Source organism: Pongo pygmaeus, chromosome 1 (genome assembly GCF_028885625.2).
Source record: "Pongo pygmaeus isolate AG05252 chromosome 1, NHGRI_mPonPyg2-v2.0_pri, whole genome shotgun sequence".
Lineage (NCBI taxonomy): Eukaryota > Metazoa > Chordata > Mammalia > Primates > Hominidae > Pongo > Pongo pygmaeus.
Window position 1 is genome coordinate 99,290,121 of NC_072373.2, and position 19,130 is coordinate 99,309,250.

Here is a 19,130-nt window from a genome sequence, read left to right on the forward strand (position 1 = left end):
GCTGGGCGCAGTGGCTCACGCCTGTAATCCCAGCACTTTGGGAGGCCGAGGGGGGCGGATCACGAGGTCAGGAGATCGAGACCATCCTGGCTAACACGGTGAAACCCCGTCTCTACTAAAAATACAAAAAATTAGCTGGGCGTGGTGGCAGGCGCCTGTAGTCCCAGCTACTCAGGAGGCTGAGGCAGGAGAAAGGCGTGAACCTGGAAGGCAGAGCTTGCAGTGAGCCGAGATCGTGCCACTGCACTCCATCCTGGGCGACAGAGCAAGACTCCGCCTCAAAAAAAAAAAAAAAAAAAAAAAGGAGTATGGAGAGCTATGTACGTCGCAGGTAAGGAGTAGCTGGAATGAGAATGAACAGATCTGAAATCCTGAGATCCAACAAGGAACCAGACTTAAGGAAAGTTAAGTTCTCAGCACCCATTGTAGTTTATTTGTGAATGAATGGGAAAAGGGTATCAGTCCAAGGGGAGATCAGGTGGTTCCTCCTCATCAGAGTCAAACTCAACATTTTCATCTTTTACCCATCGACCTCGTCCATCTGGGATCCATCCAGAGCTGGAAACATCAGAGAAAATAGCATCGATCAGGAAAGAGGCTTATTAAGAAGTTAGTGGTGAACTCACACCTGTAATCCCAGCACTTTGGGAGGCCAAGGCGGGTGGATCACTTGAGGTCAGGAGTTCGAGACCAGCCTGACCAACATAGTGAAACCCTGTCTCTACCAAAAAAAAAAAAAAAAAAAAGTTAGCGGTGAGAAAAAATTGAGAGCCATGTAAGTTGGGTGGCTAAAACAAAATGAAACCAAAGATAGAAAACAACAATAGGAGTCCAGGTGCAGTGGCTCACACCTGTAATCCCAACACTTTAGGAAACCGAGGCAGGCGGATCACCTGAGGTCAGGAGTTTGAGGCCAGCCTGACCAACATGGAGAAACCCCGTCTCTACTAAAAATACAAAATTAGCCGGGCGTAGTGGCACATGTCTGTAATCCCAGCTACTCGGGAGCCTGAGGCAGGAGAACTGCTTGAACCAAGGAGGCGGAGGTTGCAGTGAGCCGAGAGCATGCCATTGCACTCCAGCCTGGGCAACAAGAGCAAAACTCCCGTCTCAAAAAAAAAAAAAGGAAAAACAATAGCTTTGAAACAAGAAGGGTCAGAGAAAAGAGAAAATCTGAGGAAACTGATTAGGCACACTTACCTTCGAAGGGTGAGATAATGGTCCAGGGCTCGTCTTCTTGTGGGGCTCATGGGTGCAGGGACTGAGACAGTTGCTGACTCCTCGGCCTGTGGGCCAGCCCCAGGTTCAGGTTCCCTACTGATCTTCCCACTTTGGAGTTCGACCTCTGAGGGTGGCATAGGGGAAAGGGAGACAGAGGGACCAGGGGCTTCTGGTCTAGGTAGAGAAGAATAGTCTGTAAAAGCAGTAAGGGAAAGGGCCAACTCTCCTATGACTCCCAACCTCTTAAAACAGTACTTCTTAAACTATATTTCTCAAGATATTAATAAGTTCTGCATACAAAGGATTTTAGAATCATGAATTTGGGAAAGGCTAGCTTAAAATTTTACAAGTTTTTTTAATCTTAAGACTTTCTATAGCTTTTAAAACTGTTACTCTTCAAGTAAAATTACGAAGTGCCATTTCCCAAACTTTATTTAAAAATCACAAAATTCTCCTTTTCTTTTTCTTTCTTTTCTTTTTTTTGAGATGGAGTCTCACTCTGTCACCCAGGCTGGAGTGAAGTGGTGTGACCGTAGCTCACTGCAACCTCTGCCTTCCGGATTCAAGCAATTCTCCCACCTCAGCCTCTTGTGTAGCTGGGATTACAGGCACACACCACACACCCAGCTAATTTTTTATATTTTTGGTAGAGACGGGATTTCACCATGTTGGCCAGGCTGGTCTTTAACTCCTGACCTCAAGTGATCCACCCACCTCAGCCTCCAAAAGTGCTGGGATTACAGGCGTGAGCCACCGCGCCCAGCCAAAATTCTCCTTTTCTTGAAACACTAAGTAACATCTCCAGAACACGAGTATTCCTCACAATACACACTGGAACTCTTTGAGAGCCATCTGTCTCCTTCTGAGCCTTCCTACCTCTGGCTTTCCCGTTCCATACCTGTACTTCCGGCGGCAGCAACTGTTATAGTGGGGAGTTCTGTGCAGAGCACTCTGAGTGATAAGTCGTGTCTGAGTTAGCAGAGGAGCCTGGTAAGGAGATGGGAGACAGAGTCAGAGCCTTCAGCCCTCCACACTTCCAGCCTGGTGTGTGCAGCAGGGTCTTGCCTAGAACACACTCTCCACTCTCTGATTACCTCAGCTTTGGTTTCTTCCCTTCTCAATTCATTCTGATGTCTTGGATTCTGCTTTCTTTCCTTTCCCGGCTGCTTCTTGCCATAGAAAAGCTGCAAGCCTGAGGAGAAAGGGAAACAGAATGAAAAGCATAGCACCAAGAGTGGTGTGCAGAGATTTCGAGGGTTTATTCCCGATCCCGTCTTCCCCCTAACTTACTGGACAGATGTTTCTTGCCTGCACGGTGGGCAGTCAGCATGGCCAGGGTGTCCAGTACCGGTCGATGGGGGCAGATGGCACAAGCAAAGCTGAGCAGGGGTAGAGAAGAGGATAACTGGTCCAGGGGAAGAGGGTTGGGCCCGTCCCTGCCATAAGCCCCACCCTGCCCTAGCAGTCTTTGCAAAACCCAACTCCCTGGTGACCCAATCTCCACTTCTTCCAGTCTTCACTGGCCGCCAAAGAATCCTAGGTACTCCTGCTGTCCTAATTAATAACAAAAGTTTGTTGAAGCCGGGCGTGGTGGCATGCGCTTGTAATCCCAGCTAATCGCGACGCTGAGGAGGCAGGATCACTTGAGCCCTAGAGTTCGAGGGCAGCCTGGGCAACACCGCGAGACCTCCGTTTCAAAGGAAAAAAAAAAAAAGTCTGTTGAGCCTCTAACCGCAGAACCCTCAGGCTTGAGCCACTCCTCGCTCTTACCGTCCATCCCGAAGCATCAGCGCCTCATCCTCTGGAATGTAACTGGCTAGGAGGTCCCCGACTCTTCTTTTCTGCAGGGAGTAGGGGAAGAAATCCGGACGGGATCACCGGGATAGGAGAGAGGGATGGAAGTGAAATTATAGAAATGAGGAGTGAAATGGAATAAGGACCCTGGGGAGAACAGCGATCATAGACCGAAAAAGGAGTCACTACACAGCTCTAAGTCGCCTGGTTCTCTCCTGCACCCCCGAGTTGTTGCCAGAGCAATGAAACAAAGCTCCTTCCCAACCTTCAGAGAGCGACTGAAGCGGCTCCAGATCCTCTCCGCTCACGCTTACTTTGAGCACATTGAGTTGACTCCAATCGTCTCCTTCCCTCTTGAAAGACATCCCGACTGTGAGTCCCAGAAGTGATAAATTTTCTTGTTCCGGTTTCTCCACTCCTCCAGGCCACCGTAGCAAGAGCGGGACAGCGCCTTCTCCTTTTTCCTTCTCTTCCTGTCGGCCTCCGTACTTCCGGGGATGCATTTCCACGCATGCATTGCGCGATCCGGAAATCCACTCTCTGGTGCGCGGAGGGAACTGCATTTCCTATGGTGCCCTGCGACTCCGCAGACGCGGAGCCTTTTGGGAAATGAAGTCTTTTCTCAAAGGCCTTGCCGCGCAGCTGGATCCAGGCCCTTGCATCTTGGCGGATCTGAGGCGTTTGGCGGGACAAGAACCTAGAAGTGGAGCCAAAATTTGAGGGTGTGACCTGTCTTATGCGGAGCGGACCTTCGAGGATCTCTGAGTGGAAGGTGTACTACAAATTCTTGCAATCCTCACGCTCTTCGTCTGCGGCGACAGTTCACCTGGGGTGGGCCTGATTTGTTCCTGACTCTAGCAAACAAACCCCGGGACCGGGCAGAGCTGGGATGTTGGAGCGCCCTGAGGCCAGGCTACTTTGGGGCAAACTGAGGAAAGAGTGTTGAGGATTATTTCTAGAGTTCAAAGGTCAGAGGTCAATGTAGCGAGGAGTTGTGGGGGAGTCCAAAGTCGGAGGGGTGCTTAGGGGAGAATTAGGGAGGGACTGAATACTCAAGGGACAGATTTGTGGATAAGGAGCTTGGAGGGAGGAAAAACCGGGAGGGGGCAGATGGCGTAGTGCTGGGGAGGCGGGGACATAGGGGAAGAGAGAGGGGGAAAGGAATCCCCTGAATATCCATTCCCAGACTTCAGGCCTGTCACTCGCAGTGTCGGTCGTACCTCCCCTAGTTGCAACTCTAGCTGTTGGCAGGGTGAAGAGATGGCTTCCCCGTCTAGACAGCCCCCGCCAGGGGGGTCAGGACTGCTTCAAGGGAGCCGGGCTCGTTCATATGGAAGCCTGGTGCAATCGGCCTGCTCCCCAGTGAGGGAAAGACGCCTGGAGCATCAGTTGGAGCCCGGAGACACCCTGGCTGGACTAGCACTCAAATATGGGGTGACGGTGAGTTTTCCAGGATTGGGGTGCAGACAACAGTCAGGAGGGATTTAGTCCTGAGAAGAATGTAGTGGCCCTTCTAGGTATCCTCCCCTGAAATGTTCCTAATGTGTTGCACTCTGTTCTGCCTTTATCTTTGTTTTCCCATCACAGTGTTGCACAAGTCCTGCCCTACTATTCCAATGGAGAGGAACAGCTCCTATTTTATAATGCCAGACACTGTGCTGGGGGCTTCACATACGTTAGCTCATTTCACCCTCACATCTGTATCAAGTATACATTGATCGTTCTCTTTTGGCAGATGAAGAAACTGAGACTTGGATTGGTTAACCAGTTTGACTAAGGTCAAATAATGAGTGTCAGATTTGGGATTCAAACAGGTCTGTCTGATTCTATTAACCACACAGAAAATTTTACGTTGAGAGTGATTAAACGTTTACAGCAAATAATGGAGAGCTGATTTTTAGTTCTCGGTTCCTAAAGTGCCCACCTCTCCTTGCTCTTGGTTCCTCCTCAATGCTCTGCCTTCTTTCCAGTAAGGTGGCCTCCTCTGTGCAAAACAGGTACTCTACACCAAGTATTTCAGGTCATGCATGGGGGAAATTGGATAGATGTAAAAATGTACAGCATTGAAGTTGATGGGGTTACTCTCCCTATCCCCCTGTTTTCTTGTTCCATCTCACTCAAACAAATGTTGAATTTAGCCAACATTTTTATGCTTGCTGTATTTAAAGCACTGTGATAACTTTTCTGGGAGATAGAAACTTAAACTATATGCTTGCTGTCCTCATGTAATTTATGGCCTAATGAGAAATGAACAGGGACACAAATAATGATTACAAGTGACAGAATGTGGTGAGTTTGTAAAGGTATTAACAAAGAATAGGGGCCAGGCACGGTGGCTCACCGCTGTAATCCCAGCACTTTGGGAGGCGGAGGCAAGTGGATCACCTAAGGTTACGAGTACGAGACCAGTCTGGCCAACATGGCGACACCCTGTCTCGACTAAAAATACAAAAATTAGCCCGGCGTGGTTGTGCTCACCTGTAATCCCAGCTACTCAGGAGGCTGAGGCAGGAGAATCGCTTGAACCCAGGATGGGGAGGTTGCGATGAGCTGAGATCGCACCACTGCACTCCAGCACTCCAGCCTGGGCAACAGAGTGAGACTCTGTCTCAAAAAAAAAAAAAAAAAAAAAAAAAAGTTGGGAAATCAGAAAAGATTAAATTTCAGTCAGAAAGGGGCTGTGGTGGGCCAGGCGCCAGCACTTTGGGAGACTGAGGTGGGTGGATTGCTTGAGCTCGGGAGTACAGGACCATCCTGGGCAATGTGGTGAAACCCCATCTCTACAACAAATACAAAAATTAGCCGGGCATGGTGGCATGTGCCTGTAATCTCAACTACTGGGGAGGCTGAGGCAGAGGATCACTTGAGCCGGGGAAGCGGAGGTTTCAGTGAGCCGAGATCGCACCACTACACTCCAGGCCGGGCGACAGAGTGAGACCTTGTCTCCAAAAAAAAAAAAGAAAGAAAGAAAGAAAATACGAATACACTGTATCTGTAGTTTCTATATTTCATTATCTAATTATGATAATAATTAGATAATTATAATTAATAATTTTTAAATAAAGCATTAATGAGCCCCTGCTATGTGTCAAGGTCTGTAGGATGCTAACAACTGCCTGGGTATACAGAGACAAGAAGTCACAATCCTTGCCCTTAAAGGACTTATAGGGTTTAGGCAAAGCAAATATTTAAAGAGGTGAATAATATTATAGTAGGGTTATGTATTATTATAGCAATATTTACAGTATGCATTGGGAGCCCTGAAGAAGGTAGCACAAAGGGAGTGATAGTTGATGAATAGAAGTTTTCCAAGCAGAGAATGGGATAGTAGGAGGGCGGGAGCATTTCAGGCAGAAGTAATAGCATGAATAAAGTGTGAAAAAGATCATGGAATGTTCAAAGAAAAATAAAAAGTTCAGGATAGCAAAATGTAGAGGTGGCAGAGGGAGATTAATATAGACATTTCCTTTGGGAGCTGGATTGAGAAAGCCCTTGAATGCTAATTTAGTTTTTATCTTTTAGCCAATGCGGAGCCATAGGTGGGTAGTGGGTTAATCAGATTTATTTTTTTAGAAAGATAGATGCCAAGAGGAGGATGAGTAGAAATAGAGTGAGGAAGGCCAGTTAAACTGTTGCAATAACCCCAGATGAGAAATACTGAGGGTCTATTTTAAATCTTTGGCAGTAGACCTGAAGATGAGACCAGTTGTGAGAGAGATTTTTGAAGCAGTTTTGTTGACCACTTGGTATGGTGATGAAAGGCAAGTATTAGTTAAGGATGACATTGATGTTTCTACCTTGGGAGGCCAGGCAGATAGATGGTGATGCCAGTCACTATGTCCAGTGATGAATAAATAGGTCAAAATAAATATTTATTAATGACATTGTTAATAGTATAGTGTGAAAAGCATTCCCAGAAGCAGTGAAAAGACCCAGGATTGTTGTTCTAGCTCTGTCATTAACTTGATAGATAATTTTAGGCAAGTAGCTTAACCTCTCTGAGCCTCAGTTCTTTCATTTTTATTTATTCATTTATTTTTAATTTTTTTATTTTTAGAAATGGCATCTCACTATATTACTCAGGCTGGACTCTAATTCCCGGGCTCAAGCTATCCTCCCTCCTCAGCCTCCTGAGTAGCTGGAATTATAGGCATCAGACATTGTGCCTGGCTTGCACAATAATTTTTTAAAATGTAAGGGGGCCCTAAGACCAAAAAGTATGAAAACTACTCATCTACAAAATAGAAATAATGTCAGCCCTTTGTACTTTAGCTTGGTTACTATGGAATCAAAGAAGACTCTGTACAGTCACTTTAAAAAGCTCGAGATGTAATGTAAGATTGATCATTATTACTGTCCTTAATTTTGGTGACCTTTTTTTTTAAGATGGAACAGATTAAACGTGCAAACCGCCTTTATACTAATGACTCCATCTTCCTGAAGAAAACCCTCTACATCCCCATCCTGACGGAGCCCAGAGACCTGTTCAATGGTTTGGACTCCGAGGAAGAGAAAGATGGAGAGGAAGAAGTACACCCAAGTAACAATGAAGTTTGGCCACACTTAACTGAGGGGAAGAAACAAGAGACAGGAGCAGGACGTGCCAATGGTGAAGTCCTCCCCACACCTGGCCAGGAAACCCCCACGCCCATCCATGACCTCTCTGCCTCTGATTTCCTTAAGAAGCTTGATTCACAGATCAGCCTGTCCAAGAAGGCTGCTGCTCAGAAGCTGAAAAAAGGGGAAAATGGGTGAGTCTTGAATGGTTCCTTATAAGTTCCTCCCTAGACTCCTCCATCGTTCCTGTCTCACCTAACCACAAACACAAGTAAGTAAGCACAGTGCCAACAGAGACAAGGTGATACCTTTCCCCCATGTGGCCCCAAGACAATGAGCAGAGGCGATGGCTGCTAGCATGGGTAGAGGCAGTGGAAAACTGGGTTCTGTGTTCTTATTGGAGTCAGACAGTTAACTGTTTTTTTTTTTTTTTTGAGACGGGGTCTCGCTCTGTCGCCCAGGCTGGAGTGCAGTGGTGCGATCTTGGCTCACTGCAAGCTCCGCCTCCCAGGTTCACACCATTCTCCTGCCTCAGCCTCCCGAGTAGCTGGGACTACAGGCGCCCACCACCACGCCCGGCTAATTTTTTGTATTTTTAGTAGAGCCGGGGTTTCACCATGTTAGCCAGGATGATCTCAATCTCCTGACCTCGTGATCCACCAGCCTCGGCCTCCCAAAGTGCTGGGATTACAGGCGTGAGCCACCACGGCCGGCCGACAGTTAACTGTTTTTACTGCTCTGATCATCCATGAAGGAGCATTAGGGTTAGGATTTATCTAGAGGGTACTGAGACGTCTTGAAGCAACCAGCTTATGTATTAGAAGACAGCTTTCCATGTACCTCTCTCACTTGGCCCACTGTCAGGTTCTTCCCTTGATCTGTCACTCTTTCCCCCCTTTCCCCGCTTGCAGGGTACCTGGGGAGGAGGCAGGTCTCCACCTGAGCTCCCCTTGGATGCAGCAACGAGCAGTCCTAGGTCCTGTGCCGCTGACCCGTACCTCTCGGACCCGGACACTACGGGACCAGGAGGATGAAATCTTCAAACTCTGATGTCCCCGGAACTGACTGAAAGAAGGAAGATGTTGAAGGAGAAACTTCAGGGGGAGAGGAGCCTGAGGTGAGGCTCAAGAACATGGCTTACAAGCCTGCCTCCCTCCCCTCCAGCCATCTTCCCCAGCCTCCTTGTCCGCCAAAAATTCCTTGGCCTGGGGCAGTTTTATTGGCAAGATTAGGGAATGGGAACTGGACCTTTCCCAGTTCTTGGGCTGAATCTAGAGTTGAGTCCTTTAGACTCAAAAGGCTCTTTTTATATCCCTGTTGCCTTTCCTATCCTTTTTACCTTTCCCTGGCCTTAGAACAGGGAAGCAGAGACTCCCCCTCAGCTTCTTCCTCATCTCCAACTATGTGACATAATTTATTTGGTGCTAATATTGAAGTAATATTTATTTGCTATATTTTATTCCTTCCCACTCTTAGCTGAAAAATGGAATTTCTATAGCCCTGGGGTGAGGAGAACCCGGGAACAGTGAGCCAGTGACTGCTGGTTCTCCACCTTCCCCACCTTGTTAGCCAAACATGTTATTGAGGGTGAGGCAATCAGTGATCTAGCACACCACAGAGAATGGATGACTGCTGGCCTTTTCTCCAATCTCAAAGTGACAGATTTGGGCTGATTTTTTTTTTTTTTTTTTGGTACCCCATTCCTGTTGAATGGGCTCAGTCTTGACTAACCAATTCCCTGTAACTTTTTCACAATTCTTGACTCTGAGAAAAAGCAGCACTGTAGGGACCTGAACTCTCCATTCTACCAGTTCACCCTTCTCACCTGTTCTGCTCAGCCTGTGGTGAGGGAAACAGATGGAATAAGGCTTTCCTTGGGGTTTGAAGAGGAAGCCAGTTGTGGGAGTCTCTTTGTTACACCCCCTCCCCTCCAAACCCTCTCTCTCTATGCCTTCCTCCTCACTGCATATTTATTTGCGATTTGTAGCACTGATCTATGGTACCGTTGTTCTGTTTCTTAAACAGAAGTAGGTAAGGGAACCTCAATAATAATGGAAATCTGCCTCAGTCTCCTGTTTGGAAATGATGAGAGGTGAGATAAGTAATGTTTATATACCTCCTTTCTTCTGTGATGATTATAAGGTATACGAAGCTGGACAGATTAAACATTGAGCCCTGTGCATATTTTAGTAGTTTTATTTCCCCTATGAGAATCTCCCCTGCCCTAGCCCCTTTCTCCTGCACTCTGGAACAGAGCCTCTGGCATCTGTCCAAGCTCTGTCTCTAAGGGCCACCTTCCCTTCTTCTGTCTTTAGTGTCCCCAGAGGGGTTCTCTGGGTTGTGCCTCCTTTCCTTGGTTCACATGGGAGGGGGCTTCCCTGTTTCAGAAGTCCCTTATGGGAGAAATAGAGATCCAAGTTTCACTTCACCTTTTTCAGGCAGTTCTGTTTCCTGTCCTGGGGCTGGAGTGGGAGAGAGGCCTCACCCCTCAGCATTGCTCCTTCTCCACTAGCTGTTTGGGGGTGGGCTGGTCTCAGAGTCAAAAGCACTCTTGGGAAGGAATGAAGCCTGAAGATTGAAAAGTGTTAGTGCCAGGTGAGCAGGGTTAGGAAGCCCATTATCTATGTTTTCTCAGTCAGCCATTTTGTCAAAGTGGAATGTGCTAGGCTCAGGGCTCTCAGAGCTTCCCTTCATCTAGCAGCTTCCTGAGTCCGTCACAGATCTTGCCAAGGTGCTGAGTGAAGTCAGGCCCATAGAGGGCCGTGAGCAGACCTGGGTCAGAGAAGTGATCAAACACGTGGCGGATGCGGCCATGTGACTTGGGCGTGAGGTGGTGTTCCACCAACTCCAGCAGCACATCCCGGCACTCGGTCAGCAGGCCAGCCAGAACAGCAGCCTCGAAGGTGAAGTCTACCTCACCAAAGCTAAGTGCTGTCATGGCACCCTGCCGCAGCTTCTGGCGAAAGCGGGTAGCCAGGGCCAGCTCACTGGGGCCAAAGGAGCCATTGCGGTGCAGCACAGCCACCTTGACGGCCACTTTGATCAGGTCCTTGATCACGCGCTGGGCCTGGGGCCGGCTGTGCGTGTACTCCTTGGACACACGGTAGAGCTCATCTAGCACCTCACTGCTTGTCTCATCTATGAAGAGATGAGCCACAGACCGACCCGCCATCTTACTCAGTAGCTTCTTCTCTGCTTGCAGTGCCAGGCTCTTTGAGCTGAAGGACTCCATGGGTCCTGGAGAGTGGGGTATGTGGTCAGTCACTAGAAGAAAGGCCACAGGCTTCCTTAGAAAGAGAGAAATGGCTTTTCCCCTTTCTGTTGCTTCTTTAGTTTCCATGTCATCATCATTGTTTGTCATCCTCCCCGCCCCCTGGGGCCCCTCAGTCCTCTATGCCTTGCTCCTGCCTGCTTTTTCCCCTTAGTGCTGTAGCAAATCTTGACTCCAAAACAGCCCACGGGAGTGGTGATAGCCCCGGCTGGAGGAATATGGGCATGCGGGTGGCTAGCCTAGCACAAGTTACATCTCAAGGGGAAGCAGGCTCTTGCTGTTGCAGTGAAGACAGGGCTTACCTGACAGATAATAGATAATTCTTTTTTTTTTTTTTTTTTTTTTGAGACGGAGTCTTGCTTTGTCACCCAGGCTGGAGTGCAGTGGTGCGATCTCTGTTCACTGCAACCTCCACCTCCCGGGTTCAAGCTATTCTCCTGCCTCAGCTTCCCAAGTAGTTGGGATTACAAGCACCCACCACCACGCCCGGCTAATTTTTGTATTTTTAGTAGAGACAGGGTTTCACCATGTTGGCCAGACTGGTCTCGAACTCCTGACCTCATGATCTGCCCACCTCGGCCTCCCAAAGTGCTGGGATTACAGGCGTGAGCCACCGCGCCCAGCCTGACAGAATTCTTACAGCTACCATTTTTGGACGCTGACTCTGTGCCATATGTCTGTGTGGCATAGATATTACCATCCTTGTTTTATAGCTAAGCAAATGATACTTACATTAAGTAATTTACCCAAGATCAAACGCAACTCATTTTTTGGCCCCCAAAGCCAGTGGCAGCTAGTGCACTATACTTCCTTTAAAGTAAGAAGCATAAGCATCCCAGGAATCCTAATAGGAGTAATAACTAACATTTACTGAGAACCTACTATGTGCCAAGTGCTTTACGTCAGTCATCTTAGTCTTCCTAATCCTGTGTAAGGTTAAGGTAGGTATCCCCATTTTGCAATGAGAAAACTGAAGCTAAGAGAAATTTAGCAATTTGGCCAAAGTCACTAGTAAATTATAAAGATGGGCTTCAAACCAAATAATCCAGAGAAACCTCCTTCCCCGGAATGCTCCCAGTGTGGTTAAAGCACACTGAGGAAGCACGAGAAGCCAGCACCTCAAGAAGGGCAGGCAGTCCTGAAGGTCTGAGCCTTCTGCTACACTGAACTCAGGACCCTCTTGGCGGCATATCAGCTCCATGTGTCCAGGGTTCTCTCCCCATGGTCTTCGCCTGTGGTTCTTCTGGTTGTTTTGCTTCTTACTTCCCCCTCCTCTGCTCTGCAGGATGTGGCTGTGACCGCAGTGAGGAGCAGCCTCACCCTCTCCCCCAAACCAAAATGGGAGTCTGAAGAGGCAGGGGAGGTGGGGACTGTGGGGGATTTTTTTCCCCAGCTGAATCCTTCCAGTGGAAACCTGAACCTTGCTTTGCTCCCAGCTTGCCTTGGGGCTTTCTGGACCACGCTCCCCAGCCGGAAGAGGAGATTGCTCCATGTGAGCCTTCCTTCCTCCTTGGCCTTCCTGTTACCCAGGTCTCCATTGCCCCCATTGCCGTCTCACATTTGTTCCGCTGTCTTCTCCCTCTCTCCCTGTTTCAGTCTCCCTTTTTCTCTTGTCTGGGTCCTCCCTATGATCCTCTGGCCTGGCCATACTCTCCCTCTGGCTCTTACCAGTCTATCTCCTTGTTTCCTAAGATTTCCTTGCATTTTGCACACATCCATATGGATATGGATCCACCTGCATCCCTCAGCCCTGCCCCCACCGCATCCAAAACCAGGTCTTTCAGAGGCTGCCTTGCCACCAGAAAAACTAAGCTAAGCTCTACAAAGGACCCAAGAATTGTACAAGCGAGAGTTTCACAATATGAAAAGCTAAGACTGAAAGAGCTGGAGACTCCTCTGCCACCATTACCCCTAAAGTCTACCATTCTGTCACTGCCGGTCCCTCACCTGCTGTGCTGGGTGCCAGTCTTGCCTTGGATGTTCCCGGAAAGCTTACAGAATGGAGAAGCTTCACTTAGTGTGAGAGCCCTTTGGCTTGGCCCCACCCCTGAGCCCCGCCTACCTACTCTCTGCTCAACCTCCGGTTCATCACTACTGTCACCAAGAAGGCCTCTGGCCCAAGAGCAACCTAGAAATAAGACAAAGGTCAAAAAGAGTGCAATTCTGTTGGAAACAGTCTCGATTCTTTGAAGGGGGGAAAGGGATTTGCATCCTCCACTCTCAAATTGCTTCTTTCTTTTCTTGCTGCCCAGTTCCTGGAGATCCTGTCCTTATATTTCTACAGTACTGGGAAGGATGTAAAGTCCAAATTTCTGGGGTAGGAAGTCAGTGGGAAAAGTTCTGAAGATTGAAAGGTGGTGTTGTGGGGCAAGTATTTAATATATTATTCCAGTGATTGCCAGGTAAGAGCACAGACTGTCACAACCCTTCATACTGAAGGGAGGAAGGTGCTGGGACCAGGGCTGCTGCACCACAGGTGACCAGCAGGTGCCAGCACAGCACTGAATCACTAGCCTAGAGGAACAAGCCTACTGAGTTGCCTTTTTTTTTTTTTTGAGACGGAGTTTTGCTCTTGTAGCCCAGGCTGGAGTGCAATGGTGTGATCTCGGCTCACTGCAACCTCTGCCTCCCGGGTTCAAGTGATTATCCTGCCTCAACCTCCCAAGTAGCTGAGATTACAGGCATGTGCCACCATGCCTGGCTTATTTTGTATTTTTAGTAGAGACGGTTTCACCATGTTGGCCAGGATGGTCTTGAACTCCTGACCTCAGGTGATCCACCTTGGCCTCCCAGAGTGCTGGGATTACAGGTGTGAGCCACCACACCCCACAGGGCCTACTGAGCTTTGTAGCTGCTAAAGGGATACAAAAATGAGGGGAAGTCACAATTGGGTTTTGTTTGTTGTTTTGTTTTTGAGATAGGGTCTCGCTCTGTCGCCCAGGCCACAGTGCAGTGGCTTCATCACAGCTGACTGCAGCCTTGACCTCCTGGGCTCAAGAGATCTTCCTACGTCAGCCTCCCAAGTAGCTGGGACCAGAGGCTCACACCACCAAGCCTTCCTTTTTTTTTGTAGAGAGAAGGATCTCACTATGTTGCCCAGGCTGAACTTCTAAGCTCAAGCAATCCTTCCACCTTGGCCTCCCAAAGTGTTGGGATTACAGGCGTGAGCCACTGCACCCATCCTGGAAGTCACAGTTGTTGAATGAGACAAAAACACTTGCTATCAAGAATCTTATGGGGAATCTGGACAGGGAGATAAGCTTAAACATAAATAACAGTAATACTAGTCAAACAATGCCGTTAACTTTAATGGGGATTTAAATAATTTTGAGAGTAAAGAAGCTTAATTATGATAGGGCTGAAGAGGTAGACTTGGAAAGATAGATTCAACTACTTAATAGCCAGAGATGGGGAAGAAGTCCCAGATGATGGGGACGGCATAAGCACATGCAGGAAAAAAACATAATACAGGACATTCTCAGGAAGTGGTGATTTATGTCTGGAATGTAAGTTGTTTGACAGATAAGTGAAGAAGGAAAAAGATCAGATCATGGCAAACTTTAAAAAAGTTGCTCCAGGTCGGGCACAGTGGCTCATGACTGTAATCCCAGCACTTTGGGAATCCAAGGTGGGTGGATCACCTGAGGTCAGAAGTTTTGAGACCAGCCTGGCCAACGTAGTGAAACCCTGTCTCGGCTGGGCATGGTGGCTCACACCTGTAATCTCAGCACTTTGGGACGCCGAGGCGGGCGGATCACGAGGTTAGGAGATCAAGACCATCTGGCTAACATGGTGAAACCCCGTCTCTACTAAAAATACAAAAATTAGCTGGGCATGATGGCACATGCCTGTAGTCCCAGCTACTTGGGAAGCTGAGGCAGGAGATTTTCTTGAACCAGGGAGGCAGAGGTTGTAGTGAGCCGAGATCGCACCTCTGCCCTCCAGCCTGGTGATAGAGTGAGACTCTGTCTCCAAAAAAAACAAAAAAGGAAAGAAAAAAAAAAGAATAAAGGGAATAAAACTATAAGAAGATGTAAATACAATAATAACTTCTGGATTCAGAATTCTGCTACCTAGTCTTTACCTGTTTTCCTCTCCAGCTTCAGACACCCCTCCCTCCCTCCCTCCCTCCCTTCCTTCCTCTCTCTCTCTCTCTTTTTTTTTTTGACAGTGTTGCTCTGTCCCTGTCACCCAGGCTGGAGTGCAGTGATGCGATTTCAGCTCACTGCAACCTCTGCCTCCCAGGTTCAAGTGATTCTCCTGCCTCAGCCTCCCGAGTAGCTGGGATTACACTGCCACCACACCTGGCTAATTTTTGAATTTTTAGTAGAGACAGAGTTTCGCCATGTTGGCCAGGCTGGTCTCGAACTCCTGGCTTCAAGCTATCTGCCCATCTTGGCCTCCCAAAGTGCTGGGATTACAGGCATGAGCCATAGTGCCTGTCTGTAATTTGTGATTTTATTAACTGTCTACCCACTGAGCTCAGATTATGTTTTAGTGTCTGCACAGTGCTTGGCACATACTGTGGTCAATAAATATGTACTGAAAGAATAAAGTCAAAACATATCCAAGAACCAGGATATGAGGGGAAAATGGTAGTAACATAGGAGTCACATGTTATAATGTTCATTTACTTCATTCATGGGGAAGTCTTTTATTTTCTCTCTCTCTCTTTTTTTTTTTTTCAATTGAGACAGAGTCTCACTCTGTCACCCAGGGTGGAGTGCAGTGGTGCGATCTCGGCTCACTGCAACCTCTGCCTCCTGGGTTCAACTGATTCTCTGCCTCAGCCTCCTGAGTAGCTGGGATTTCAAGCACCCACTGCCATGCCTGGCTAATTTTTGTATTTTTAGTAGAGACGGGGTTTCTATCATCTTGGCCAGGCTGGTCTTGAACTCCTGACCTCGTGATCCACCCACTTCAGCATCCCAAAGTGCTGGGATTACAGGTGTGAGCCACCGCACCCGGCCAAAAACAATTTTTTTTTCTTTTTTTTTTGAGATGGAGTCTCACTCTGTCACCCAGGCTGGAGTGCAGTGGCACGATCTCGGCTCACTGCAACCTCCGCCTCCCGGATTCAAGCAATTCTCCTGCCTCAACCTCCCGAGTAGCTGGGATTACAGGCATGTGCCACCATGCCCGGCTAATTTTTTTGTATTTTTAGTGGAGACGGGGTTTCACCATATTGGCCAGGCTGGTCTCGAACTCCTGACCTTGTGATCCACCCACCTCGACCTCCCAAAGTGCTGGGATTACAGGCGTGAGCCACTGCGCCTGGCCACAAATTTTTTTAGAGATAGGGTCTTGCTATCTTGCCCAGGCTGGAGTACAGTGGCTCACACTGCTCACTGCAGCCTCGAACTCCTGGACTCAGACCTCCTGCCTCAATTTCCCAAAGTGCTGAGATTACAGGAGTGAGTCACTGTGTACCCTGGCCAAATGATGGTATCTTAAATGTGCAAAACACTTTTGAATTTACAAAACGTTTCACCTACAGGATCTTATTTGATCCTAAGAAGTAGGCAGGAAGGTAGTATGTCTTCTTACAGAAGACAGAATCAGACTTAGAGATAAGTAGTTTATCCAAAGCCATACTCCAGAGATGAATCTAGCTAAGTCTCAATGACTTTCAATGGTGCTCTTTCCACTGTATAATCTACAGGAAATGAATAGTACTTTTTTGAGCAATTTCTACTTTGAAGCAAAATGAAGATATTTTGCACTTAATTGGATAAACTTCAGTTATTTGGAAAAGTATTCGGGATGGAACAGTCCTATGTTTGTTTTAGGTGAGGTTTTACCATGGTTAAGATCAGTACTCTCATATCAGTTCAGAAAGAGTAAGTTTAGTGTGATTTAAAGCAGTCAAGTAAGTCAGCCTGACATAGCTGGAGATAGTTCACGGCTTTTACTCTTTTTTTGTTTTGGGTATTTATTTATTTATTTATTTATTTATGAGATCGAGTCTCACACTGTCGCCCAGGCTGGAGTGCAGTGGCATGATCTCGGCTCACTGCAACCTCTGCCTCCCGGGTTCAACTGATTCTCCTGCCTCAGCCTCCCAAGTAGCTGGGATTACAGGTGCGCGCCCCCATGCCCGGCTAATTTTTGTATTTTTAGTAGAGATGGGGTTTCACTATGTTGGCCAGGCTGGTCTTGAACTCCTGACCTCATGATTTGCCCAGCTTGGCCTCCCAAAGTGCTGGGATTACAAGTGTGAGCCACCATGCCCGTCCTATTTTTATTTATTTACTTTTTTGAGATAGAGTCTCACTCTGTCACCCAGGCTGAAGTGCAGTGGCACGATCTTGGCTCACTGCAACCTCTGCCTCCCAGGTTCAAGCGATTCTTCTGCCTCAGCCTCCTGAGTAGCTGGGATTACAGGCGCGCGCTACCACGCCCAGCTAATTTTTTGTATTTTTAATCAAGACGGGGTTTCACCGTGTTTGCCAGGATGGTCTCGATCTCCTGACCTCATGATTCGCCTGCCTTGGCCTCCCAAAGTGCTGGGATTACAGAAGTGAGCCACTGTACCTGGCTTGTTTTTTTTTTGTTTTGTTTTGTTTTTGTTGTTGTTGTTGTTTTTCCTCTGAACCATAGGATGTTTGTTTGTTTTTAATCTTTGATGCATTTATTTTTTCCTCTACTTACTGTATGCCAGGCATTATGATTAAGTGCTGGGGATAAAAAGATAAAAGACAAGCTTCCTGTCTTTTTGTTTTTTTTTTAAGATAGAGTTTCACTCTTGTTGCCCAGGCCGGAGTGCAAATGGCGTGATCTTGCCTCACGGCAACCTCCACCTCCCGGGTTCAAGCAATTCTACTGCCTCAGCCTCTTGAGTAGCTGGGACTACAGGCACCCGCCACCATGCCCGGCTAATTTTGTATTTTTAGTAGAGACGGGGTTTCTCCATGTTGGTCAGGCTGGTCTTGAACTCCCAACCTTAGGTGATCTGCCCACCTCGGCCTCCCAAAGTGCTGGGATTATAGGTGTGAGCCACTGCGTCTGGCTACTTCCTGTCTTTAGACTAAGTGGTAAACATGAAAAATCCAAATGGAAGTATCCAATAAGCAATTGTATACATGAGTCTAGAACTCAGGAGAAAGACCTGAGTTGAACACCTAGATTTTATGGTAAGCAACATATAAACAGTTTATTGTGGCCGGGCGTGGTGGCTCACACCTGTAATCCCAGCACTTTGGGAGGCCCAGGCGGGCGGATCATGAGGTCAGAAGATCGAGACCATCCTGGCTAACACGGTGAAACCCAGTGTCTACTGAAAATACAAAAAAAAAAAAAAAAAATTTAGCCGGGTGTGTTGGCAGATGCCTGTAGTCCCTACTACTCTGGAGCCTGAGGCAGGAGAATGGCGTGAACCCGGGAGGCGGAGCTTGCAGTGAGCCGAGTGAGCCACTGCACTCCAGCCTAGGTGACAGAGGGAGACTCATCTCAAAAAAAAAAAAAAAAAACAGTTTATTGTAACTGTTGGTTTTGTAACTGTTCTCATTGTCAGATTATCTTGACCAATGAGAATGGGTAGAGAAGAAAGAGGTGGCTAAGGACATAACCATAGGGAACACCAGCATTTAGAGAGGTCAGAGAAGGATAAGAAAGGTCATATTACGCTGGGTGTGGTGGCTCACACCTGTAATCCCAACACTTTGGAGGCTGAGGTGGGCAGATCGCTTGAGGTCAGGAGTTCGAGACCAGCCTGGCCAACATGGCGAAACCCTGTCTCTACTAAAAATATAAAAATTAACTGGGCGTGGTGGCGGGCGCCTGTAATCCCAGCTACTCGGGAGGCTGAGATGGAGAAGCGCCTGAACCCAGGAGGCAGAGTTTGCAGTGAGTGAGCCAAGATTATGATATTGCACTCCAGCCTGGGGCGACAGAGTGAGTCTCTGTCTCAAAAAAAAAAAAAAAGAAAAGCCATATTAATAGAAGTGAAACTATCCATTCATTAAAAATACATATTTATTAAGCCCCTAGTCTCTGTTAAGAGAAAGAGGGACCTCAGGAGCCAAAAGAAGAAAGCATTTCAAGGAGGGGGGAGTCAACAGGTCAAATGGCACAGAGAGGGCAAAAGGATAAAGACTGAAGAGTTGTTCATTGAATGTGACCAGGAGGTCATTGGTGGCTTTAATGAGAGCAATCTCAGTGGACTGATGGGGGGCAAAAACTAAAATGATTGAGAATGAGAATCATGAAAATGGATATAGCAAGTATAGGTAACTCTAGAAGCTTAGTTATGAAGGGAAGAGAAACTGAGTGATGACTGGGTGCAGAC

General features: G+C 47.6%; 3 protein-coding genes across 7 annotated transcripts; 1 reads left to right on the forward strand and 2 right to left on the reverse strand.

Moving 5' to 3' along the window:
* Window positions 1-405: 405 nt before the first annotated feature.
* On the reverse strand, window positions 406-3,578 carry SCNM1 (sodium channel modifier 1). The gene is made up of 7 exons (XM_054473985.1): window positions 3,330-3,578; window positions 2,992-3,062; window positions 2,512-2,600; window positions 2,316-2,413; window positions 2,120-2,208; window positions 1,201-1,395; window positions 406-558 (listed from the first exon to the last, which is right to left on the reverse strand). The coding sequence occupies exons 1-7, from the start codon at window positions 3,576-3,578 to the stop codon at window positions 459-461; spliced, it is 891 nt and encodes a 296-aa protein (XP_054329960.1). The 3' UTR covers window positions 406-458.
* Window positions 3,575-9,754, forward strand: LYSMD1 (LysM domain containing 1). Of its 3 annotated transcripts, XM_054473989.2 has the most exons (4): window positions 3,683-3,787; window positions 4,267-4,455; window positions 7,402-7,766; window positions 8,484-9,754. In XM_054473989.2, exons 1-4 carry the CDS (start codon window positions 3,752-3,754, stop codon window positions 8,620-8,622), a joined length of 729 nt encoding a protein of 242 aa, XP_054329964.1. In that variant the 5' UTR covers window positions 3,683-3,751; the 3' UTR covers window positions 8,623-9,754. The 3 variants fall into 3 exon arrangements, with proteins under 3 accessions (XP_054329965.1, XP_054329967.1, XP_054329964.1); XM_054473990.2 differs by having other exon boundaries at window positions 3,575-4,455; XM_054473992.2 differs by lacking the exon at window positions 4,267-4,455 and having other exon boundaries at window positions 3,657-3,787.
* TNFAIP8L2 (TNF alpha induced protein 8 like 2) lies at window positions 8,563-12,889 on the reverse strand. Of its 3 annotated transcripts, XR_008498711.2 has the most exons (3): window positions 12,791-12,889; window positions 10,002-10,836; window positions 8,563-8,637 (listed from the first exon to the last, which is right to left on the reverse strand). XR_008498711.2 is itself a non-coding variant. In XM_054474093.2 (2 exons), exon 2 carries the CDS (start codon window positions 10,802-10,804, stop codon window positions 10,250-10,252), a length of 555 nt encoding a protein of 184 aa, XP_054330068.1. In that variant the 5' UTR covers window positions 10,805-10,809; window positions 12,791-12,889; the 3' UTR covers window positions 9,816-10,249. The 3 variants fall into 3 exon arrangements, 2 of the variants coding, with proteins under 2 accessions (XP_054330068.1, XP_063507262.1); XM_054474093.2 differs by lacking the exon at window positions 8,563-8,637 and having other exon boundaries at window positions 9,816-10,809; XM_063651192.1 differs by lacking the exon at window positions 8,563-8,637 and having other exon boundaries at window positions 9,816-10,836.
* Window positions 12,890-19,130: the final 6,241 nt, after the last annotated feature.

Bases quoted from the DNA above. Each gene is read 5' to 3' on its own strand.
- SCNM1 (XM_054473985.1), bottom strand. From the start codon at position 3,578: ATGCAGTTCCCTCCGCGCACCAGAGAGTGGATTTCCGGATCGCGCAAT. The intron at 2,209-2,315 runs GTAATCAGAGAG...TCTCCTTACCAG, and splicing joins GGGAAGAAACCAAAGCTGAG to GCTCCTCTGCTAACTCAGAC. The intron at 559-1,200 runs GTAAGTGTGCCT...TGATGTTTCCAG, and splicing joins CATTATCTCACCCTTCGAAG to CTCTGGATGGATCCCAGATG.
- LYSMD1 (XM_054473989.2), top strand. From the start codon at position 3,752: ATGCGGAGCGGACCTTCGAGGATCTCTGAGTGGAAG. The intron at 3,788-4,266 runs GTGTACTACAAA...AGCTGTTGGCAG, and splicing joins CGAGGATCTCTGAGTGGAAG to GGTGAAGAGATGGCTTCCCC. The intron at 7,767-8,483 runs GTGAGTCTTGAA...CCCCGCTTGCAG, and splicing joins CTGAAAAAAGGGGAAAATGG to GGTACCTGGGGAGGAGGCAG.
- TNFAIP8L2 (XM_054474093.2), bottom strand. From the start codon at position 10,804: ATGGAGTCCTTCAGCTCAAAGAGCCTGGCACTGCAAGCAGAGAAGAAG.